Source organism: Micrasema longulum, unplaced genomic scaffold, assembly GCF_059751315.1.
Source record: "Micrasema longulum isolate JH-2025_06_02 unplaced genomic scaffold, ASM5975131v1 h1tg000879l, whole genome shotgun sequence".
Lineage (NCBI taxonomy): Eukaryota > Metazoa > Arthropoda > Insecta > Trichoptera > Brachycentridae > Micrasema > Micrasema longulum.
Genome location: NW_028278071.1, coordinates 14,616 through 41,524, shown reverse-complemented (window position 1 = coordinate 41,524; position 26,909 = coordinate 14,616). Strand labels below are relative to the sequence as shown.

At 29.4% G+C, this 26,909-nt stretch overlaps 1 protein-coding gene across 1 annotated transcript in view; it reads right to left on the bottom strand.

The window, feature by feature from the left end:
* LOC148278450 (uncharacterized) overlaps positions 1–17,898 on the bottom strand; it is a 62,230-nt gene extending 44,332 nt beyond the window's left edge. The window contains exon 1 of the mRNA XM_088231380.1: positions 17,628–17,898. Coding sequence (XP_088087506.1) covers positions 17,628–17,898 — 271 coding nt within the window. The remainder of the gene's footprint in view (positions 1–17,627) is intronic.
* Between the last annotated feature and the right edge of the window lie 9,011 nt (positions 17,899–26,909).

Genomic DNA, 26,909 nt, shown 5'->3' with positions numbered 1-26,909 from the left:
CAAAATATTTGAGTCTTTTTCTTTCTTTGCAGTTAGTTACTGTTTTATTTATTTATTTAATAAACGACCGATTTGGAAGATACACGTGTATTTGATTTTGTATTTAGTATACACTGTAAAAATGAAATAATAGGATAACACTAATTTCTAAATTATACTTTCATAAGAAAGCTCGCGTGACTTTGAAACTGGTTGGTTATTAAATCAATATCAAGTGGTTTAAAACATTGTTTTCATTTAAATTAATTTTAAAAAAAAATCAAATGAAAGATGTAAAACCTAATAAATCAGAAGAAAAAACATTTAAAAAATGAAGCGAGTTTATAAACAAGATTGCTGAATTTCCCATTTTTATTTAAAAATATGAAGCTTCAAACTTGCATCAACTTACACCAGTTTTTGGAAGGTTGAAAGTTATTGCTTAAATTAATTACTTATTTTTGAAAAAATATTTTTCAATTCTGCAAGTTAAAGATATTCTTAATACGTATAAGCCATTGTGTGCAATATTTCATACTGCTCGAGCGTTATCATTTTCATTTTCTGCTCTCCTGATTTTTATATTCCCTGGAAAATTAATTTGACAACCTAACTGTATATAAACGGCACGATTACAGAATATTAAACATAACACGTGCACAAGCAAACACAATAAAGAGTGTGTGGTTTTTTGTAGATATATTTACTGTAGACTGCTGTGATAAAACTTCATAATGAGTCAAATGTCGTTTTAATATAATATTATAAAAGAGATAATGCAAAATACAGATGTGTGTGAAACAGGACAAATATCCTGAAAAACTTACTTTTTCAAAAAGCGGGTTAAAATAGTACAACTAAGCAATTAACCCTAAAAATAAAATAAATAACTGTGAAATATTTCGATATATGAAAAAAAATATTCTTGAATAATTTTCCTATAAAATGTAATGTAGGTAAATCAAATGTTTTTAAAGAATATTAAAAATTATAATAATAAAAATAATTAAACCAGTCTGACGATGTCGGTCACGACGAAACCCGGCCACTGGTAAAAAATTTATAAAATAATTATAAATAAAAGTGGAATAAAACTAAAAAGTATTTTTATTATTATAATTAAAATGCAGTTCCACCAAGAAATGTCAGTAGAAACACTCAATATATTAAGAATATTATAAAGTTACTAAATAAAGCATAGATATTTAAAAATACATATATTTTACCCTTGACTTGCTAAATTAAAGTATGTTCTTGCGTTTGGCAAGCAATTTACTGACATAAACAAATAAATACATTAAATTAGTAATGTGATATATAAATTTAAGTATCGCTGTAAATTTTTTTTCTTGCAATCAGTATCTTTTCATGTTCCTAACCGTGTCATCAGAAGTCAAAATTTGCTATTCATCAAATCTTCTAAAAACATTTTTTTTTCTGTTCACAATGTGCATATTAGTCAATTCGTCACACACCTTGGAGTTCTATGGGATAGATCTTCCAGCTTTTAGTAAATCTCTTCGCCACTAAAACAGTGTGGGATGAAGATGGATTGGTATGGGTCAGTTCGAAGTCTTATATGTTGGTGGTATTTTTTAATATATTGTAAACTATTATTTTATTGGCCTTGTTTGTCTTTGCCACGTATTTTTTGTTCAATTTCTTGAACATCATAAAACTCATTCAAAAAATGGCTCCAAGATACCCATCGGACTTTTGTATTAGGGAAATTACACGTCAAAGAAAATCTTCTCTTAGGTCAGAATTTGATTCAGGCAGAGGAAAATTTGTTGAAATCCGGCGCTCCTCAAACACTAGATTTGGATATCGTGCTTTTGCTATTGCCGGCCCCTCTGCCTGGAACCAATTGTCTTCAAACTTACGAACCATCGACAGTCCCAGTCAAATCAGATCCCAACTAAAAACTCACTTCTTTAGTTAATCATAACCTCAATTTTAAATCAGAAAACATTATATGTCTCTTTAGCTTAGTTAGAATGTAAGTTTATAATTGTAAAGCGCCCTTAACGTGATTTTTCACAAAAATGGCGCTGTATTAATAACCTAAATCTCATTTTTTTAATATTTTTTTATTGCTGCTGTAATTTACTGAGGCTGTACGAGTATTTTTATTTTTATTTTCTTTTATTCAGGAAACATACAGTACAGTTACAAAGTTCAATATTTTACACAATTAGACTTAATTCTAATGGACCAGTGAAGTTTCCATATTAAAAAGCAATTATATGTAAGGTTAATTATGAAAGCATAAAAAAGAGAAGGAAAAAGAAAACATAAATGAAAGTTGTTTAAAAATTAAAATTTAAGTGAAAAAAATATATTTTAAGGTTTGTAGTTTGTAGTGAGTATTTACAAATGGAAATAATATTAAAAATGAAGAAAATTTGTAAGAGTAATTAAAAATTAAGAATGGAAAGAAAGAATGAAAAACATGCTCAGATGTAAAAGTAAAATAAAATAGTAATAACATTTTTTTTAAAAAAGGAAAAACATAAACACATATTTATTTTAAGGGATTCAAAGAAACGATCAGAAGAATCTTTAAGTGAAATATAAGACAGTAAATTTAGGTCAATTTAAAAAACATCTTCAAAATTAATGACACATTATAGTAAGAGCAGCAATATATTGATTTTATTAACATATATAATATAAGTAATTAAAAGTAGTTTAAAAGTATAAAAACATGCCAATGGCAGCAGAGAAAAAAGAAAAAATAAAGAAGGAATAACAAGTATAGCAAGTAATCTTTAAAATTTGAAAAAGCAATATAAGGAGAAGATTTTAAACCAAGAGAAGTCGATCAAATTTCATTAAAGCGATTTTAGTAGTAATACAAAATTTCAAAAGAGAAATTTGATTTATAATAATTATATAGTATATACGAGTATTATAAATAATTAAACAAATAAAATAAAATACATGTAAATAAAAAAGAAATAAAATCATTATCATCATCACATGTAAAAACATGCATGTGATGTAGTTTAAGCGTAAATACGTGTTGGTTCTAAAAGGAATCATGTCGATAGGGTCAATGATCCACGGCTCGAAGCTTTGAATGAATTTGAACACTATTGATTCTGTGTATAAATATATTTGTACGTGTGACCCACATCGAGTATTCGTTAATATTTTATTATAATTAACACGAATTTCTTTATTACATCATCAGCCATAAAACCTCCTGCTAACTATTGTATAATCCTATTGCTCATTGAATATTCTTATGTACACAAAACGAACTTTTGTTTGGCGAATTTATTATGTGACTATCTTCGCAGCGATATTGAGAAATTTATATGTGTGGAGTCGTTGATACTGTCATTTTGTAATAGTTAATTAAATTGAATGATTGTTGAATTGAAAAAAGTGTCTTCAAATATATTTAACAACGAATGAAATTAAAAGTCATTTGTTATTACGTAAATACAAAATCTGATCAATTTCATAAATTTATTCATAAATTTGTTTGTAATTTTTTAAAAATTAAATTCTATCAACCAATCAAATTCAAAATGTAAATAATGTAATAATCCGTAAGGGTTTATACACTAATTTCAAAACATTTAAGTTTGTAAGTGAAAATACTTGATGGAAGTTCATTGTAATTTATTATATAAATAAAACACGAGTGATACTTTAATCCACATTATTATTTATTATTATTATTATTATTAATCGTTATTTACAAAACCACACTCACGAAGGATGGGACACTAAAAATAAAATAAAATACTTAAACTCATTAAAATAGCATTATATCAACTCATTAGTTAACCCAAAGAAATTTTTTTGATAATGATCCTTAAGATGAAAATAACTTTATTTAATTTACTTACATATATCCTTACCTCTGTTTTGTATAAATACATTTAACTCTTTAATAAAGATACCAGTCTCGAATATGTCGCGAAAGCGATGAAACCGGTCACTGGATATTCCAAATTTGTGGATTAAAGTATCACTCGTGTTTTATTTATATAATAAAAAACTAATTTCAAATAAAAAAAATATTGGCGTTTTTATGATTACCAAAATAATTCAATTTCAGGACATTTTTATTTTTTTGTAAATAACAGTGTTAATAAAAGGATTGTTATAAAACGAGGTTTGAACCTCTGACCTTCTGATCTAGAGTCCACGGGTAGACCAAAACCCGTCATATTACACGCATTTATATTTTGTAAAGTATATTATCAAGTTTTAATAGTTTTATTTTTGTTAGCAGGTTTAGTCAAATAAAAAAAAATGCTACAATTTTAATAAATATCACAAATTCGATGATATTTTCAATTGTTCATAAATCACTCTGCGTAATATCGCATGCATGGCCGAACAGGTTTATTCCCGGTGAAAACACGATATTTATTATCGGATTTTTTCAAACCAGGGTATTCTGTAATTGGATCTCCTGAAGTGTAGTAGATAATAGAATAGAAAATGAAATATTTTTCACCTTTTTTTACAACATTACACATATTTTGTTTATGTACTTAAATGCAGCCTTGGCACAAAAATATTTTTTTTTAGACGTTATTTTATTATCTTTAAGTTATCTCGTATTTGAAACAAAAAAACCTTTTCATTATTTTAATCGCTGAACGTTGGTGTTACCTTCATATTTCGTGTGTATCACCAGATTAGTTTTATGTTTTTGTGCAACCAATGTGGTGAAGGTGCATAGTAGGATTTGAATGTTAGTGTTATTAGCGTCCTGACGAAGAGACAGGTACGTCTGGAGGACGGTAGACATAAAAATGTCAGTTAATGATCGTAGAAAAACATAAAAATTATTTTTTTAAATAATTGATTACGAAGTTTATATTTTAAATATTAAGGCAGTTGTTTGATAAACATTTAGGAAATCATACTATTTTTGGCATTTTAAAATGGCATTTTCAATTTCAATATCACTTACTTAAAGAAAAAAAAGTAAATAACCTTCATCATGATAATTTCATTTTCTCACCATATGGTGCATAAAGCACTGTATTTATACATCAATTTCATCAAGTGTATCTTGATCGTTTTATGTTACATGAAAGTATGATTAACAATATTTCGCTTCAGGGCCCCGATTACATTGGGAAGTTAACATTTTTCTTTAATATTACCGACAAAGTAAAATGTATAAAAAGCAGCATATGCATACATTTTTTTCTTTTAAACATGGTTAATTATAGGTAACCGATGAGTATACTTTAAATGTTCGTGCAAATATACTCCGTTTTGTACACAAACATCGATTTTTCTTTATAGACAGTCGAAGACAATTCTGTTTCCATTGTAATCAGGGTCCAGGTGCTCGTTCAGGAAATATGAAATATTTTTGTGTGAAAGCACATTTTAAAATTAATATTTCATGTAAATTTTTAGTGACATTTTGTGCGGTTATTTACATTATTTTTTTGTCTGAACTAATTTGCTCTTACTTGTAAAAGCTGCACCATGGAAAAATTATATGAAATTAATGACATTTTAAAATCACACGGTCATGATGGTTTACGACTTCCACTTTACCATGCAGATTTAAATCCCATAATGCTGGTTTGGGGGAAATTTTAGATTAACTGGCCGAAGAATCGATCAACACAGAGTATTTGGCTGAAAAACATAAAAAACAAAGGGAATTATACTCCAGAGAAATGGAAAAAAAGTTAGGTGAGAACTATTGAAGACGCTATAAAAGTAGCGATCTGATAATGGAGTCATCTATGGATAACTTAATTATTAATATTGCCCCGGGTCAGATGATAGTTGTGAAAATTTAAACAGTGATTTGGATATACTATCCGAATAATGGTTAATTATTTTTTCTTATAATTAATAATAACTAATTAATTTATTCTCTTGTTCGCCCTAAGTGCATATAATATTACAATCCTATTTAATATTTTATTTTTTGTCCCATACTAAATATTTTTCTTAATCTTTGTTTTATTTATGTGTTAACACTTTGTGAGTGTTTTCAAATTATTATTCATTTTACTATTTCCCTTTGTTTCCATTTGAATTTATAAATAAATTAATAAATTTGTTTTTAACACCTTTTTGAGTACCTGTTCGTAAATTGTAAGTAATCTTTTTTGTATGTAACTTTATATTTTTCTTAGAGCATATAAAAATCAAACAGTGCCATTTATTTAAAATGATTTTTTTTGTATGAAACTTGTTTTGTTACTGAGCGAAACAATTAAAACTATAGTTGCTGCAAAATAGTAATATTATCAAGTATTTTTTCAAAAATTAAAAACTTTGTTCCGAAAACGGAAAAAAAACTTATGTATGAAGCCTATGGCAAATCTAAAATATGCATTATGCAAGAACTATGGGAAACAGGAAACCGAAATCACTGTTGCTACATATTTGGACGTTTTTTAACTAACATTAATTGATTGAAAAAAATATTTCTTGGGGTCAGTTTTGCGTCACCCGTTTAGTCGTGTAAAATAACTACCCCTTTACAAACATCAATATTGTTATTATTATAGCAAGTTGGTTCTATTTTTATTCATTATTTTTGTTGTTTGATTATAATTTTTGTTTTACATTTATTTTTGTAAACATTTCGTATTTAATTTTATTTTTATACATCGCAATTCTCAGATGGCACAAATTTGTACCAATGTTTGTATCCAAAATACGTAATTACTTTCAAGCAATAACCAAATTTAAAAAGATAAAGTTCAAAAACTCTACAAAATCTACGTTCAGGAATCAAAAGGTTAAAGAATAATCAGTTTTGAATGCATCGGTGTGAAGTTTTAAGCCCGCTTATATAGATATGAATTTTTATTTTAAAATATTGTGAAAAGTATTATATTATACATAAACTGTTATAAATAGACAAATAATAATAGACAAAATTAATTTATTAATAGACATCGTTTGTTTATAATTGACTAAAATACGCATTTCAAGAAAAATTAATCTAACATTTTGACTTCACATTTTTGCAGAACTGCATTATGAGAGTGAGAAAAATATTTTTTATCCACAATTTCCTATTCTTCACTTTCTCATATACTTCATGTCCGTACAACTAAACTGTGGAATCATCTCCCATCCACCATCAAATATGTTTCTGCAAAAGCTCTGTTTACGCCTGAAAAAGCATCTTATTTCTCTTAATTAATCTGTCCTCTTTTATCTCTCTCTTTTTTTCATGGAAAACAAGAGTATAAATATTAGTTCATTTATAAAAACGTATTCTTTTATATATTTTTATAATTATTTTGTTTTTTTTTCGTACACATTTCAAAACTTTCATTAGATAAATAACACATTTTATTTTATTGGTTGGTTGGAAGAAATCACCTATGCTTTTTATAATAATATATAAATACAAAAAGTTTTTTTATTTTTACTGCATAAATATTTGAGTAAATCATAAAATCCAAATAAACAAAACAAAACAAAACAAAAAAAAACAACCATTATGCCGGGGTAAGCAAATATAATAGAATGCAATATCACTCTGTCATTGTATGGTGAACTTGCTTTAATCACATTCATACATCTTCTCATGCATGCGCGCTGATTATTCTGACTTTCAACATGTCCTTCTTAAAGTATTTTATAGATTTAGGCATGCCCCGCCTTTCTCTGTCTTCCTTGTTTTCTGAATCCATCAAAATTCCTATGAAAAATATTTTTATCCATTTTTTGTCGCCCGTTTGCTCCACATGTCCAAACCAACGCATATCTCCGTACTTTATTCGGTCGTTAATTTTTATTTAAGTTTTAAATATTTAAAAAAAAATGCAAATGCGCATGCTGAATTTCGTGTACATAGTTATGCATTGCACATGTCAACAAACGTATTTCGAAACAATAAATTACGGACCTTACTTATCAATCTAATTTAAATTTGCGTCTAGGCAGAGTGGAAGAATAAAGATGGGAATATCATCCTCTTACTACAGTCGTATAATTACGATAGATATCCCATCCTTATTTTAAGGCCCTTCACTTCGCAACATAGAAAAAAAGTTTGTTCAGAGTTTATAAAGATTTTCGATCAATTCCTCGTTATGTTTTTTGACCCGTGTAATACGGCATTAATATTATGCATGTGAGTCAATTAATGTGTTTACAAGCTTAATTTAAAAGCCCATTTCACACTGTGCTAAAAATCCACACGACACAATAACATAAAAGGTAGATTGATATTTATGGTACTGTAATATATATTTATATTTTTTATTTATTTCTTTAATGCAAAGCAAACGCAGTTTATTTCTAGCAAGAAAAGTGGATTTAATGGCGTTGTAGCCATTAAATCTCGTCGTCTCTTGGAAATCATTTTTATGAGCCGGATTATCTCCTTTCTCTTCCTTAATCTCTCATCCTTTCCTGTTTGCGCTTGAGTTATTGTATTGATTTAAGATAATTTATATACAAATACATTTATTTATGTTTTTATGAATCTTTAGCTTTTCTGTATCTTTTTTTTCTATTGAATATGTTTTAACTTAAATTATAAAAACAAAACTTTTATTTTATCGGTTGGTTAGAAGAAATTGCCATTTCGCAATAAGTCTGCCAATGTACAATTAAAATTATGCACAAAAAGTTAAATAATTAGAAAAATTTGGATATATTCTGGAAGAACTCGTATATATAATTTAAATATTCTAAAGATATCAGTTTGTATGTTTCCAATAACTATACTAGAGCATAATCATCATAATCATGATTCTATTTCTTCTCTCTAGTTGGAACATATAGTGTCCACAAATACCTTTCAGGCATCTCTGTCAGATGCCAGCTTCTGTGCGTCCTTTCAAGTCAGGTTCGCGTTCCGTAGTTCTGGCATAAACTGCCTACAAACAGTCAGCAGCGGACGCCCAGGACGCAAAGTAGGCAAGCGTGTTTAAGGCTCTCAGGAGGCATCCGCAATACATGGCCCAGCCAACTGTGTCACCTAAGCTTGATGACAGTTGTCACTGTAGTTTTCTGCGTTCGTTTTCTTATTACTTCATTCCTTACAAAGTTAAACCACTGCACAACCAAGATTCTTCTGTGGCATATTTTCTAAAAACTCAGAATTTTGCTGTTTTGGGCCTAGTGAGGTGTCACGATTTTCATCGATAGAGGAGAACCGGTTTATGGTTCTGCAGCTAGTGTCGTGGACTCACGGATCAGAGGTCCAAGGTTCGCATTCCACTACCCTCAATTTGGTTCCCATTTTATAAAAGTGAGTTATCTACAACTCGTTGAAAATGGCCCCCAAAAATTAAAATATTTTGATAAATCATAAGAACGAAAATATTTATTTTATTAATTGACAAAAATAATATTTTTTATGCAGCCGTTATGCAAGCAATATTTAATTTTCACTGAGTAAAATCAGATCCCTAGATTAATTAATTTTTATTTAAGAAGGTAAACATAAACAGAAAAAATATAAAAGGAAAAATAATGAAACCCACTAAACCGCAAAACCAGCTTGTCAGCAGTAGTAACCAGCAGAAAACCTTAATACTGTTGAATGTGGACCCTACAATTTCTAGCCGCACTCCTAGTTTTGTGTTGAAAGCTGCCATTTTCTGTAACATATGCATCCAGGTATTTGAAACTGTTGACCCTTTTGATGACTTGGTTTGGTTTATGAACGAAATGAATGCAAATCGGAATTCACTGATCAGTGGAGCAATTCGTTTGCTATTTATTTATAAAACCCGTAATATTGTCATACCCAATATTCACAGTCTGCATTACGTAATGCAAGCCTTAAGTTATACTCTCCACTATTGTTAAATAAATAAATAAATACTAAATGCCGATCCACCCTAATTTTACCGTGCCAAGCGGGTTTGGATGGTATACGTGAAATGGACCAAAGTCTTGCCTGCTTTTCATGTAAGGTAAAGTTGTTTGCTCGCTGCACGTTTTTCTGCTTGATAAATTTCCTTGAATTTAGCGTTTTAATGAGAGAAAATTAATCCAATTTCCCCCAAGAGAACAGCATGTTTGAAGTCGATAGATCATGGAAAAGTTTTCTAAATTTATAACTAAGTAATTAATTAACGCCTTTTCCAGAGTTGTTTTAAATCTGCACGAACTTTGTAAATTATTTGCAAATTGATTACTTACCTTATTTGCTTTGACTTTTTTTAGAATTAAGTAAATAAACCTTTGAAATTATAAACTTTATATTTGAAACATTGACTTTGTGGTTAGTCATTAAAATAAAAAAAAATAAAAAAACTTTGTTTTAGCCACTTTTTAAATATTTTTTTACCAAACTTTTTGAAGGTTTACTACAAAATTCTGAGATTGTCCAAATGTTCCAAATTACCTTCTCTAAAATAATCTTAATTCCTTTTATAATTTGTCACATTTATGGTTTGTTTCTCAAAATCTCAAATTTGTCCAATTTTATACCGTAAGCAAACGTAACGAATGTAATTCAACGTATTTTGTAAAATACTGTACTGTACATGCATGATTTATAAATTAAAAAGAAAATATAAAAAAACTGCCGTGTTCGAATTTTTTTAATAATTGAAATTCGTCATCGTCATCCGAAGGAACCGGTTTTACGAAAATTATTTATATTTCATTTTGTTTTTTATAAGTATTTATAAGTCAATAAATAGTAACAGTGATTGTTTATTTTTGTGTTAATACATATTAAAAAATACATTAAATCAATTATTCTACTCTCGCCACTACCGTTTATTTAACGGCGAAAAAATCTTTTATATTTTTAGTCAGGGTGTTCATTAAAATATAAACGAATTTAGACATTTTTGAAATCACGTACACACCGCAATTCAAAAGCAGCGAGTTTATCTCTTATTTACTGGAACTCTTAAGCGTGTCTCTATTTTTTTGTAAATGCCGGTTAAGAGGCATTATACAACAAAAATCGATTTTAACTTTGACGGCTGGTTTCTGGCTGGTTTGTTTGCTTTAGAACGATTTTCGGTCTTCCTTATTAATAATATGTAGTGCACATACAATTAAACAAATTCGATTGAATAAACATATTGTCGGCCTTGTGGTGTAGTGGTCAGCGTGTTTGCTTACCACGCAGGAGGTCTCGGGTACGATTCCTGACTTAGTTAAAATGAAATATTAATTTTAACAGGTGTAAAATAGAACAATTTATAGAACCTGAACTGGTACCTGAAGCAAAAGACTGATCATTTTTCCTTTGTGTCACAAAAATGATACACTGCGATTGGTGTACCAATGCAGTACCCTATGTACCATTAGGTGCGGAAAGGGAACGATGATGAATAATCATGAATTGTAAGATAATAACAGATTTCACATTTATGTTGACGGTTGATTATCAGATAAGACCCATTGTTTAAAAAAAATGCTCGTGAAATCATTTTATTGAACATTAAATAAACTTCAGTAAAATTTAATTGATTTGATTGCCAAACATATTTTCTAAGATAATAAAACGTTTCTAGATTTTCGTGAAGTTCATTCATCTGCCAATAATTTCACCTACTAGGCAACGCATGAAAAGTGGTCAAGGTCATAAGCCCTGTAAATGCTTATAAGCCCTGAAAATAATTCACATATTATTTTCTCTTAAACATTATCTTATCAGGTTGGAATAACTAAACTTCCCAAAAGATATGTGCTTGGTGACGTAAGCTAAATTGCTAGTAAAATAAAAAAAATGTTTTTTATTTCCTACATAAAATGTTTTGTTTTATTTATGCGTATAGGTATGTGTATGTATTTATGTGTGTATATGTATATATATATATATATGCGTGCATATATGTAAAGGTGTGTATGTGTAATGTGTATGTACGTGTCAATTTTGTGCATACAATCCAAGTCCATACAAAGGTCCGCGGATAAAATCTCACTCTACTACAACTCGATTCCCATTTTTCCAGCACACGTTAATTTCTACTTTAAGAAAATGGTCTAAAAATTTAAATATTTGTGTAAATAATAAGAACTTAGTATTTCTCATTTTTTATTTTTAAAAAAATCTTGCCGTAGCGTAAAACTGATCAAATCAGAACGCACGGTATATTAACTTTTTTTTTAATCATTTCATCCTATTTTTTTTACTTGTACTGTAAATCTATACAGTTTGAAAAAAAAGAGTTATATTAATTTTTTTCATCTCAAAAAAAAAGGATAAAGCTTTATTCAATTACTTTTCGACCGGCTTAAAATTTAGACTAACTTTTGGTACATTGATTATTATATAAAAACATAGCATTAAAACAAAATTTAGTAAATAATTTAGAGAACAAACTAAAATGTTTGTTTTTGAAAAGAAATAGAAGTATTTTTTGAAAAGAAATAGAAATAAGAGGTCTCGGGTTCGATTCCCGACATGGTTGACATGAATTATTTAATTAAAAAATGTGTTTTTACACTAGAAAATTTCATGGTTCCTGGACTGGCACCTGAAACGTAAGACCGATCATCTTACCTTCATGTCACTAAAATGATCAAGATACGCTGCGATTTGTATACAAGTGCAGTGCCCTATGCACCATAATGTGCTGAAAGGGAATTATGATGATGATGATAAATTTTTAATCAGGGATAATTTTTAATATTTTTGGGTGTTAATATTTCAATTCTATAATATGTATTTAGCTAAATTTGAACGCCATTCGACAGTCGATATAAGTATAAATATTTTGCTAAATATGTACCTAAAAAATAAAACATCAAATGCATGATTTTTTTTTTAATGGTGTGGTTTTGAATAAGAACAGAGTTTTAAAATGGCTAAATCATGTGATTTCCTGATTTTTAATGAGATTACAGCCTTAATTTCACACTGGTTTTATGTGCATTAATGTACAGTTGGTAATCACATTATTTTATGCGAATAATCTACAAAAATAATTAACGAAAATATTGCAAAACGAGCATGATACATAAGTATTGCAAATGTGGCTTGTGGAAATTATCGCATTTTGACAGGTAGAAAATTACATATTATGTTATTATATACGGTTTCTGAAATCCAATACACTATAGTTATTAGGAAGTAAGAAATAACTTAAAGATTATAACAACTTTCTTAAGAAATGAAATATACAGTGTTAATACGTAATGTAACTGCACAGTCGTCGATCTGCGTATAACAAATTGACAGGTGTTGCAAGAGAGATGGAAAACCCTTTGAGAAGAAAATACAGAAGTAAGTTATTAACGTAAGTGGATAATTATATATGTACCTTAATGGATAGACTACGGGAGTCACATTGAACGAAATTTTTATTGCAAATTCGAAAACATAATTAAATCAACAATATTTTGAGTTTGTCCAAATTTTTGTAGACAAGGACTGGATTAAACTCCCTGGGGAGCTGTTTATATTACATAATACAACAGATATGAAGAACATTTAAGAAAAGGTAATATTAAAGTCAAGGCATCTACAGGGCTTGTTGATAAATCCACCTGGTCCCTGAAGAAGTATAGAAATTGAAAAAATAACATTTTCAGGCGTTGCCTAGCATGTTGGTGAAATAATTCAATTAGATGAATCTCACCCGCATAAATAAAGGAGTTCAGCTCTTTAACTTCACAAAGATTGATAGGTAAAGGAATTGAAGGAATAAAGATGTTCAAATATGGGCAGAATGGTGAATGTTACACAGTGTGGAAAGTGGCCACTTAAACCAGCCATTGACAGGTCATAAGCCCTGTAGATGCCTAGACTTCTCTATAACATTCTCTTTAATATTCCTTATCTCTGTTGTAAAATGTTAATCATTATTTTTGAAACAAATAAGATAATATCATTGATTTCAAAAGTAATTATTTGAAGAAATTTAAATGTAAAGAAAAATATTATTTTAAGAAAAGTAGTGCTGTTTAAATTAAAATAGTGTATCTGAGACTATTTATGTTTTTTGCATTAAAAACACACAAAAGTTAAGAAAATGATTCAACTTCTAGATATTATGACAATTGTTAAAAAAATCAAATTTAATATCGCCAATGAATAGTACCGAGATATTTTTAAAATAAACTAAAGAAAAAGAGTTATTTCATAACTTTGCAACAAGAGGATCTTAATATATAAGACCAGCAAATAAATTAAAAGCTATGTCCCATAACTGCCTTATGTACAAAAGAATAAAGTAATTTGAGGAAAAGTCAGAAAGCATAAAAAATTTAAAAAAAGGTAAATATTTTTAAAATTTAATGTCAAGAGTATATATATTAAAAATACTTGGTTATATAAACAAATATAAACTAATACCACTTTTGGAAAAAAGGATTTTGAGTATTTTTCAATTTAAATCTATAACCTACTACCACTATCTATTGAAACAATTAGTAAAGAGAAAACGTTCAAAAAGGCTATAAAAAATGGGTAGTGGAGCTTGGTAAAGGTAAAATAGATTATCTCATTCAGCCAAACCAATATTGAATCAACTGCTCTACAAATGTATAGCTTATGTCATGTTTTTGTTCTTTCATTGTGCGTTTTGCAATATAAATAATAAAAATTTACATAAATTAATTATTTAAATAAATACGCAGTGATTAAAACTGTCTGAATTGTTTGTTGATTATTTCTGTTTATTAAGTTAGTCTTCTTTGTTTATTCTCAAATATAAAAATATTTAATAAAAAAGTATATTGTTAAGTGTCCTTGGCACGGATAACCCCAGTGAGGTCACATTATTTTTATTATTAATTATAGTTTACAAGAGAAAAAATATAAATGAATAAAATAAATAAATAAAATAAACTGGATACGAAAATCAAAATGTCATTTCATCAAATTCTGGATTTGCATCCGTCTGCCCCTGAGGTACAAATTTTATAAATGACAATTGAAATAAAAATTGTTGTCTCAGTATAGGAATGATATAATTTTATTCAGCTCGGGAGCCTTATAAAAAATATGCAAAGAAATATAAAATAATACACATATAATATACAAAATTGTAATGTAATAGGAGGCAAAAAAACTTTTTTTAAAAAAAAATTTCTCTTTTAATTTCATTTCATTGTACTCACGGCTTCTTAATTAGGTACGTGAAGAATTAAAATAAAATATTTATTGTTAATAAAAAAACTTAAAATTGAAGTACGAGTACCTGTCTCACATGTAACAATATTTTTTCGAAAGTACATCGTTGAATGTCTTTGGCACGGGTAACTCCAGTTAGGTCACATTATTTTTTTTATTAATCATAGTTTATTATGGAAAAAAATATGAATAAATAAAAATAAAACAAATATACATAGTAAATAGTGAAAAAACATACGTTTATATAAGTGTACAAATTGAACAGTTTGAATATTATAAATTGGTATAGTAAGTGTACAATAGTAATAAATAATGTAAGAATAAGTATACATGTAAATATTATGTTGTAAATACAAATGACTATGTTTATCATAGAACTAAAAAAAAAAATAAAAAAAAAAACAAAATAAACTTCAGATTTTTATTTCAACTTAAAAACGCACTTTTATAATGAAAGTAGACTACGGTGTTTTATTTAAATTTGAAATAGCTCGTTGCGATATTTTCTGCATTTTTCAGTTAAAAATGGCAAACAGTGGACTTCCATATTATATTCTCTAAGATACAGATATATCCTTGGCTTGTTTAGTTTTTAAATGTTTTTTTTAATCCTATTTTTCTTGTTTACAGGCAAATGAAGAATACAGTTTTGAGTGATAAATATATGCAGAACCCTGGACATGTGAGTGCTTTCGACGTTCCGGTAAAAATCTTCTAACAAGAAATCAATAGGTGGACAAGGCCGACTCGCAGTGTATTGGTTGGCGCATTCGCCTTCCTTGTTTGAGGTCCTGGATTCGATTTTCGACAGGCTGGACATGTTTTTTTTCCAGGTGGTTAGCATGGCAGTATTTCAAAGTGACTTTTCATATATGGCTCCAAGGGTGTTCAATGTTTTGGATAAACATATTTATTTTTCCGAAACATTGTGAATATTTAAGATGAACATCTATAACTGGATTTTATTTTAAAAAAGAAACTACTGTACATGATTGTAACGGGAATAAATTTGTAGCTTCGGTGCTGCCTTCATTATTACCCCAATGTTAATATATACTCGTATTATTGTAAATCAACTTTGTAATGATGCTTGTCAACAATATTTGGAGTTTGTCAAAATTTTTAAAGACAAGGACTGGATTCAACTCCTCGAGGAGTTGTAAATATTAACATATCACAACAGAAATAAACAACATTTTAGAGAAGGTAATAGAAGTCTAGGCATCTTCAGGGCTTGAGACCTGTCATTGGCTGGTTTAAGTGGCCACTTTACACACTGTGTAAAATTCACCATTATTCCCATATCTGAACATCTACATCCCTTCAATTTTTTCATCTGTTGATGTTTGTGAAGTTAAAGAACTGAAATCTTTATTTATGCGGGTGAGGTTCATCTAATTGAATTATTTCACCTACATACTGAAAATCTTAAAACTTGTCTACAAAAATTTGGACAAACTCAAAACATTGTTGATAAATCCACCTGGTCTATGAAGAAGTATAGAAATGGAAAAAATAAGATTTTTAGGCGTTGACAAGTATGTAAGTGAAATAATACAATTACACCAATCTCATCCGCATAAATAAATGTTTCAGCCCTTTTTTTTTTTTGTAAAATAAATATTTGCGTTCTTATGATTTACCTAAATATTTGATTTGGAGGGCCATTTTCAACGAGTTGTAAATAATTCACTTTTAGAAAATGGAATCAAGTTGGGGTAGATTGGGATTCGAACCACGGACCTTTGGTCCGTGAGTCCGAGATACTAGCCGCGGGACCACAACCCGATTTATAAAATTTCACTTAAATCAATATATAGAAGAATTGAAAAAATATGAATGTTCAAACATAGGCAAAATGGTGAATGTTGCACAGTGTGTAAAGTGATCACTTAAACCAGCCAACGACAGGTCATAAGCTATGTAAATGCCTAGACTTCCATATTCCCTTGTCTTAAATGTTCCCCATCTCTGTTGTAATTTGTGAATTATTTTAGTTAATTTATTTTAGTTAATTTCAATGTTACAAAAACAATCGAGATACTCTATGATTGGAGCATCAACGTAGTGCCCTATGTGTGACTAGGTGTGGATAGGGCAATGATGAGGTTAAAAATATTATTTAAAAATTATTTTTTTATCAAAATGCGTGATTTTTCCGTTGTTTTGTTTTCAATCGAAAAAAATATCCAGAGGTCATATTATTTTTATTATTTATCTTAGTTTAAAATGGAAAAAATAATAAAAAAAGAAAAATGTAAACATACTTAAAAATTGAAAACGTTACTAAATTTCTCTCAATCTTTTATCTAAAATCCACTATTCATGTTTGTGTTATCAATAACTTTTATAGCATTCTTTACGTAGTGGGTATACGTATCCATAGAATTCAAGTGCCGAGCATACAATTTCTCAACCGGACAGTTATACACTTTTATTCAATGCTTTCAATATTTCAATAACCACGCCGACACATTTTACACAGGCAACAATAGTTTATATTTAAGTCATTTCTATTCAGTAACGCGCACAATTATCTTAAACATTAGTAAATACTACTAATCGAAACTTTCTCTTAATAGTAAGATTAAGCATTACATCACGATTAATGAATGAAGCAACTTACTTTCAAAGGCCCACAGAGTCAGATTTTGTAAGCTGTTGTACATGGTTCGTGTGTCTTCTGCGCATCTTCTGCTGATGTTCACATTTTCAGTCTGTAACTTCCAAGAAATATCCAGAAGGTTCTCGGCACTTCCAAAAGAAGAATCCAACCTTCTTCCATTATCTAATTTCAAACTGTTTTCAGCGTCACTAGGGGCGTTTAATAATACGCTCTCTTGGGTGTTGGACGATGATAGGGCGCAGAAAATCACGACCAAAAAGAATATACGCATTTTGAATGGCTTGATTACGTTCTGAATACTAAAACTTCAAATAAACTTCTCCAATTTCGTCTCTTTCAAGTCACAATTAGACTAATTTATACGACGTGAACATTCTGTCAATGATTCAATTTAAACTCGTTTAAACCGAATCTTCCGAGGAAAAATAACCTTTATTGAGATCATCACTCAATTTCGTAAATAAAAACAATAATAATAAAATAATCACTTTATGTGAAGTAGTCGAATTCACAACACGAATTAATTCACTCGGATCGAGACAGCTTTCACTCGATATTAAAACTGTCAATGTCACATCGACTATCGATTAAAGGTTTGTGTGTGGTTTTAACGTAAAACGCTCAATAGTACAAAGTGAAAGTACGGCGATTAAAAAAAGCGGACATGTTACCGGTACTGTGGCCCAGTTGTCAATGATGGTACGATCAAAATGGCTTGTTCGGAGTGCGGTTACCCCCACAAGAGTGTTGCGTAACCCTTATGTTACGCAAAGCCCGAGTGAATTGATTGACCTAGACCAGTATTTCCTCGTTGCTCCCTCAATTTCTGGCAATTTCTCTACCCAGAATGAGAGAAAAGTAGTTGGACCAGTCTCTCGTGGTGATAACCCAAGATACTTCGAGTATTCGTGTATCGTGACCCACATAACACAAGAGCATACGACTAATGCACGTTTGGAATTATTTATCTAAAGGAAATGACATAACTTGGCATTTGATTGGATACAAAATGGCGGAAACAATTAGCATTTTCTCACGATTTGCATAAAAATATTATAACGACCGGTTTTTAAATGTCTTTCATCGCTAAGCACATGGCACAGATCTTACGTTTAAATTATTTATGATTGCGAATTAATAGAGATTTTATGAACGGTTATTTACAGTGCTGTGAAAATAACGATGTAATATGGACATATTTATATTGGGCAATGAAAAGTCGTTGACCAAGATTAATTCGAAGACAAATTTAGTGCCACTTACAAAAAATAATTTTTATAAATATATTCATCACCCGAGTTATACAAGCTCTGTCGAATTTTAACTCATTTAGCCAATAAACAATTAGTAAGTCAACTTTTCAAGTAGATGCTAGCATTCTCTGTATTTTGATTAATGTGATTTATTTTGTTATTTTCATCTGACATTTGACAAATTGAAGCAGCTGACGTTACAAACTTTTATAATAAGTGTCAGATTGTAGAAATTCAGTTGAATTAAGTTTTTAAAACAATGTTTTGAAATATTATTTCTTAATTGAAGTTGAATTTGATTTATACCTCATGGCAGGTATACTGAGGTTATAACAAACATTATAATAAACCATGATTAGCTTTTCGTAGTCTGTTTTGTTATTTAATTTAGTACTTACTATTATTTGGCATATTATTTGTTACTCCTATTTCTTATTTTTCTTACTATAATATTGAGTGAGTTTCTAGAAAACATATCTCAATTATCATTTCAATTATGTTTTTATATATATATTCTTTTTCTATTGATTTCAATGATACTCTTATTTTGTTTTTTATTAACACTTCTCTGTTTTACTATTATTTTGTTGATTTTAATGATACCATTATTTTGTATATTTGATTTTGTGTGAATCTAAATTTGTAAAATTTTAATTTTAAAAATGATTTCTAATTATCTTTTTTGCATTGTATTCTTTGGAATTTTAGTATTTATTACTTGTACCTTTTTTTCTAGATTGTAATTCTTTTACATCACAGGGATGGAGAATACCTTAAAAAAGGGAATATGGAAGTCTAGGCATTTACAGGGCTTATGACCTGTCATTGGCTGGTTTAAGTGGCCACTTTAAATATTGTGTAACATTCACCATTTTGCCTATGTTTAAACATCCATATTTCATCAATTCTTCCATCTGTTGATTCTAGTGAAGTTAAAGAGCTGAAACCTTTATTGTTGTGAAGAGATTTATCTGACTGAATTATTTCACATACTAGGCAACAATAAGTTCATTAATATTTAAACTAGTGTAATTTTGAATGAATAAATAAATAAATGAATGCGAGTATTAACATTTTTTTTTAAAACTGGTAAGTATTCAGTATATGTACAATAATGTACAAGGAAAAACGCCATTCAAAAGTTGTTTTCTAATTATTTAAATGAAAAAGAATGAAATAGCGATTTTATTTAACATAAGACAAATAAATTTAAGTTTCTAAAGTAGACATATCAAAATTGCTTAATTTTTAAGAAGGCTTTAGGAAAAAAAATTACAACTAAGGTAAAATTAATATTTTTTAACAGCTCGTGATTCTGAATGTTTACGCGTTTTATTTATTTTTATTGTTTTAGTTAGCTAAGCTATACGTTTATTAAATTTCGCCTCAACTGTGCTTACATTGAACTTAGTATGTAAGGAATGAAATATAGTAAGTACAAGTTGACGTGACTTTGTTGATAATGCTTATCTCGACATAAGAAATAAAATACACGTATCTCGAAATGTTTGCACATATTGTGCATAGTTTTGCTACACATTCGCCCGAGAGATCGCATTTCGACGGCATTCAGTCTACTCTCATCCTTGTTTTTTCCAATTCCGTACTTCGCTTCGATACGTAAGGGTCGACCAGGACTCCATTGTTATGATTTTTATACCAGTTATGATTTTTATAAATTACTAGCTTTTACCCGTGGCTTCGCTCACGTGGTATTAAGGAGAAATTATTTAGGTAATTATTAGTTTTGTCATTTATCGATTGATTATGATTACTATTTTCCTGGGAAGTGTCGAAGGGACAAGGTCGCGTGGACATCAACCGACAAGATGGAGCGGTACAGTCACTGAGTTATCAGAATCATCACTGACGAATGCCTATAGAAGAGCACAAGACCGTTCCAGATGGAGGGAGACTGTCCACAGACGAGCCATGCCTGGAGTCAGGCGTAATCACCATCCTCAGACACGAGGCACGGATTGAAGAGAGTCATTTATCAACAAGAATTTTTGATTATGAGTATTAAAAAAAAAAAAAAAACATACATTATCGGGTTTGAAAGTAGCTTGGCCTTGAAAAACGTTGATCCCTTAGTTTATGTAGATGTAGCATTGTTATTCTGCTCACAAATTTAAAATCCTACAACAAATACAAAACAAACCAAACTTATCATAGATAAAGCAAGTTTATTACAGAAACTTAAAGAATTAATTTAAAATGAATTATTTTTGATTTTCCACCTTACCGCCTGCTCATTTTATATAATGCTGCTCATTATTGATGTATTATATATTTTTTTATTTCAGGATGAAAAATAAGAATTATATTTTACTTCTCACTTCTCCGGCTATCCTTATGCAAAAAAATACGTCAATCGGTCTCTCCGTTAAGACGTGAAGGAAACACAAGCAAACAAACAAGCAGAATTTCGCATTCATAATATTAGTATGAATTTGTTTCATTGTATCTATAAGAAGTTAACAGAGTTATCTTCGACTGTCTATAAAAAAACGATATTCGTGTACAAAAATGAGTATATTTGTATAAACATTTAAAATATCTTCGTCGGTAACCTATAATTGAACATTTTAGAAGTACAAATAGCATGCATATTCTGCTTTTCATTCAGAAAACTCAATTTTACTTTGTTGAAAGAATTGAAGATAAATGTTAACTTCCCATTTTAATCGGGGCACTGGTACTATTTTCGTGAAGTTTTAGTAAGTAATATATTTTATATGCAAGCGAATATATTACAGTAGAACTCCGTTTATACAAACTCCAGTCATCCAGATTGCAAAATATCCAGAAAAAATAAATAAGGGAGATGTTTTTAACTTAAATTTTACTAACAATATTTTGAGTTCGTTCAAATTTTTGTAGACAAGGACTGGATTCAACTCCCTGAGGAGCTGTTAAAATTAACATATTACAACAATATATAGGCCAATTAATTCAATAAGGTGAATCTCTTGCGCATAAATAAAAGTTTCTGCTCTTTAACTTCACAAACATAAGCGGATGAAATAAGTAAAAGAATATAGTCGTGCAAATATGGGCAGAATGGTGTTAATTGGCCACTTAAACCAGCCAATGACAGGTTATAAGACCTGTAGATGCCCAGACTTTTATATAACTTTCTCTAAAATGTTGTTCATCTCCGTTGTAATATGTTAAATTTTATTGTACAATTAACTTTGTAGGATGTGATTAAGTAAGATTTTAATGTGATTTCAATTCGTTGTGATATTAAAAAGCAATAAAATCTGGCATTCCTTCCAGACAATTGGAGCTTTACTGTTCGTATAATGTTTTCTACCTCTGGGATTCGCCCGAAACATTATTTCAATTTATAAAACTTTTCTCAAACTCCTTTTGTATCGTTTTGTATCATACACACCCATTTTAAAATTTTTCTTCTTCGATGTGACATTGTGCTCATTCATAAACGTTTATTTACGAGAGGGAAAAAAATATCGTTTGTATTTGACAAGGTGTTGACCATTCATACACCAGTGAGTTGTTTCAATGACAAAGTAATGTATTAAAATACCAATTAATCACAAAACCATTTAAATTAATACTATCCTTGTATTCTACAGAATGAAACAAGATCAAGGTTTATGTATGAACGTTGTACACTCTCTTCTAATTACATTGCAGGTGCGGACTTAAAAAATAAATTCGTCAAGCTGATGCGCGGTCTGACTTTTTCTTCATACAATGTATTCCCTTTTTTTCTCCCTGGATTATGGCTCTAGAGCAATTATTTTTTTACGCAGTATATATATCTATCATTGGTGTGTCCCAGTCATTTGTTTTTTTTATATAAATAAATGGTATTTTATAGGAGCTTAGACCACTTGAAAATCCTTAAACTCAACTAATTTTATCTGCCGTCTTTAGATGTATGATATTAAAAAATGAGAACTATTAAAAAAAAATATAAAAAAAACTTGCCAGAAAACTCAACACACTCTAAATCGGTCAAGAGGGAAGGAAGGTGAGCTAAAGGGAAGAGACAACGGGAACTGCATTGGTTCACCAATCGCAGCTTATCTTGTTTTTTTTTTGTGACATGATGGTAAGATGATCAGTCTTACGTACAGGTCTAGGGACTTTGAAATATCCTGGTGTGAAAACAGCTATTTAAATATTTTTTTCATATGAACCATATCAACCAATTAATGTGTACATTTGATCATTCACTATTTTTACGAAAGTGCTATTACCTCAGTTTCACTTTTCTATGACTGGCTTATTTCTGCATCACTAAGTTCAAATGACTTTTCAATAAAGCCCATTACACGATGTTCCATTGGAATGGTCTCCTAACTTCGCGTGAATTTACTAGGCACGGGATAATTCATCACCTAGCGAGAGAATCACTTGGATCACCCAGCGAAAAAAAACGTTTTCATAACATCTAAAATACACACTATTGAAAATCAAATTGCGGACTGCTGATATAACTTTTTTAAGAACAGTGAAAATTTTAATTCGTCGGAATTGATATTTTTGCTTAAAAATAGGCAGCATTAAATTTAACATTAAAGCAAAGCTCTGAAGTAAAATGACTATGACATTTTTATTAATTTTATCAAAATGACAGCCATAAATTTCCAAAGCAGCTCTGACGATATCCAGTTAATTTATCCTTCTTAAATCTCTTACAAAATACTCGTAAAAAACGTCATTACCGATTCTGTCGTAGATACTATGTCTTCTCTGTAGTTACAAATGTATTGTGAAACAATTTATCGAGGAATTAATTGAAGCACAAAAGTTTTTTATTAGGTTATTTCATTTATTAAAATTATAGTATAAAATAAATTATTGGTCCTTGAACGCTGAAAAAATAATTCAAGGGAAGGAATTATAATCTTTAAGTGACTTGAAGGATAACATGTTTTCAGTATGTACTCGTATGTAGTTCTTTATCAGCAGATGAAACCATACAGAACAGAAATCCAAGAAAGGAAGAATATATCTGTACCTTAAAGTATAAACAGCAGGAGTCACATCAATCGAAGTGTTCAGGAAGTTAGATTTTGTGATTTCCAAAACAGCATAAATTTTGAACCAATGTCAAACAATGTACAGAATAAACAATGTACAAAATAAACAATGTACAAAATAAACAATGTATAAAATAAACAATGTACAAAATAAACAGTGTACAAAATAGACAATTTTCAAAATAAACAATGCACAAAATTCAAAATAAAATTATAGTAAATAATAAAAAAGAGTATCAGTAGATTAACAATGTAGACTTCAGATTTTAATTTCAACTTAAAAAGCATTTGTATGACAAAAATGAACTTTAGCGTTTTATTCAAGTAGTTTATAGATTATTGCAATAGTTTCTACTTTTTTAACATCAAATTAGCCACTAATGTAATTGTAGACGAAGAACTAAAACTTGTAAAAAATTGTAGTCAACATGGACATAATACGAGAATATCAGACAAATACCATATACAACTTTCTAAAACAAGACAAGGACAATCAAGACTAATGAACCAGGGACTGAAATTATACAATAAACTACCAGACAAAACTAAACAAAAGACTCAGACAAACTTTTCAAAAGACGTAAAAAATATTATTTTGAACAACAGAGTATGAATGAAAAATGTATATATTATTCTATGTTAAATGAATGTAATAATCTGTAAGGGTTTGTAAATAAATTTTCAAAAAAAAAAAAAAATTCTTATAAAAGTAAGAACAAAATATAAACAAATATATTAAATATAAAAAGCTATTATGTAAAAGTTTACGAAATATTTAATACCAATATGTTGCGTGATATTTTTTGTCTTTGGTTTTAATTTTCTCTTTTTGGAAGCAGGTTAGTTCACAAAGCTTATGAACAACGATTGATTATTTCCTGCAAGAGACGTTTCCTTGATCGTAACTCTCAACAGCGTTTTCAGGATTATTACCACTCCATTGCTTCCCGACAACCAAAAACGATCTTTCTTTTACCCTTTTCCTAATTAAAAAGGGACTATTAAGGGCGAGTGAAGTGTTACGCGTCTTATATAGGCGCATTGGATACCGAGCAGGGGCGAATCGTGTATAGAAACAATTATGCGCAGCTTACATTATATTACACTATCCATAATAATGTTTTACGGTAACTTCATTTGTAGAAAAACAAACAAGTAGTTACGACTTCTTATAAATCATTGCCGCCGTTTGTATTTTTTTCCAAATATCATATCATATAAAAAATATAAAAAAAGTGCGCCCAGCACCAGCAGTAAGCCGAAAAACTAGCCGATTATTCCAGTTAATTTCTTCATACAAATAAGTATTCTATATTTTGAAAATCTTAAACCCAGTGGCGGTTTTTTTCCTTCAGAGTAAACTTGAAGATTACACAAATTATTTGAAGATTCTTGATTTGGAAAACAGTATTCCAAATAAAAAAAATTATGGGCTATTTTTCTCTAAGATGATGCTTTTGACTTTAATTACTTTCACGTGTGATTTTGGAGGACATGTGGCACTCAATGCGGCGGTTTCTGGCATTATTAATTTCTAGAACAAATCGGCCAGTTGACATTTCAATTGTAATGAGAATACCTAATACCGATAGAATTCATAGTGATATTTTTTTATAACTTTTATATAAGTTGTGTATTAAATAATATTTTTATTTTTATTATTTAAAAAAAAAGATAAACACCTTGGTTCTTATTATTTGACGAAATATTTAAAAATTAATTAGCGCCGTAAAAATGGATATCGAGTTATGGTAGAGAGATTTGAGCCTCGGACCTTTGGCTCGTTAGTCCACAATACTACCACGGGTCACAACTTGGTTACATTATATAATATATCACGAAGTTACGTCGTTTGAGTTGATTTCATAGATGAGAGTTGTTTTATCGCACAGAAAAAATAGTACTTTATAGTAAATATTACTTTTGTTCTATTATGTACCTACTATGTCGGTACAAATATGTGATATTTTTTAAAGCTTACCCGTTAGTAAAATTACCGCTCGCTACTGGTACCGCGCACTTACTCGTAGACGGTAATTTATTGACGTCACTATTCTTTCTGGTGCCCAAACTCACAATACAAAAATCACAGTAAAATGTATGGTTAATTACACGATAAGCAGTTTCGTGGTTAAAACGACTTAGCAATGCCAATCCTTAGGTTTAGCTTACCACAAAATTGCGTTATTCAATGATCTATATATTACAATTTGCATGTTGATTTGCAAATTTCTAGTCAATCGATCACCTAACGTGCGGTTTCGCAAGATCGTGACAAAGTCACGCCATATATTTTGTAATGTTTAAAATGATGCATTAAAGCAAATTGTACGTGTGACAAAACAGCAATTGAGATACGTTGGTACATTAATTGTATATATTAAGAGCGCGTGCTAACATATAAATTGTGCATTATAATACATTATAACCGCACTGTAACTAGTTCCTTTCATTTTGTCTTTTTAAAATTGAAATTGACGGATTCATTTAAATTAAACATTTTCAAACGGTAGGTCTGGAGATTTATAAAAATTCATTCATCTTGTAGTTTGTGGTTCCGCAGCTTATGTCGAGGACTCACGCTTCAAAGATCTGAGATTTGCACTCCGCTCCATCAAAATTTTATTACAACTCCTTGAAAATCGCCCCCAAAATGAAAATATTTAGGTAAATCATAAAAACATAAAAAAATTCACGCATAAATATCATTTTAAATTTGTAGCCTTATTTGAGCGCGCGATATATTCGTATATGCAATCTGAATATTAAAAAATTCGTAAAGGAAATTGGCGAAAGAATGCAGACATAATAGTTATGGGTGAGTAATGTAATGTTGTAATTATCTATCATTTTACATTTACATTCGTATAGGCATAATTGAATTTATAGATATGCGTCAGTTTTTTGGCATTAATTCCTGTAGGTATAATTTACGACATAGTTCGTACTTCTATGCATTTTAAATTATAATATTTACAAATATTATTTTCTTGATATTTTTTTACGGTACG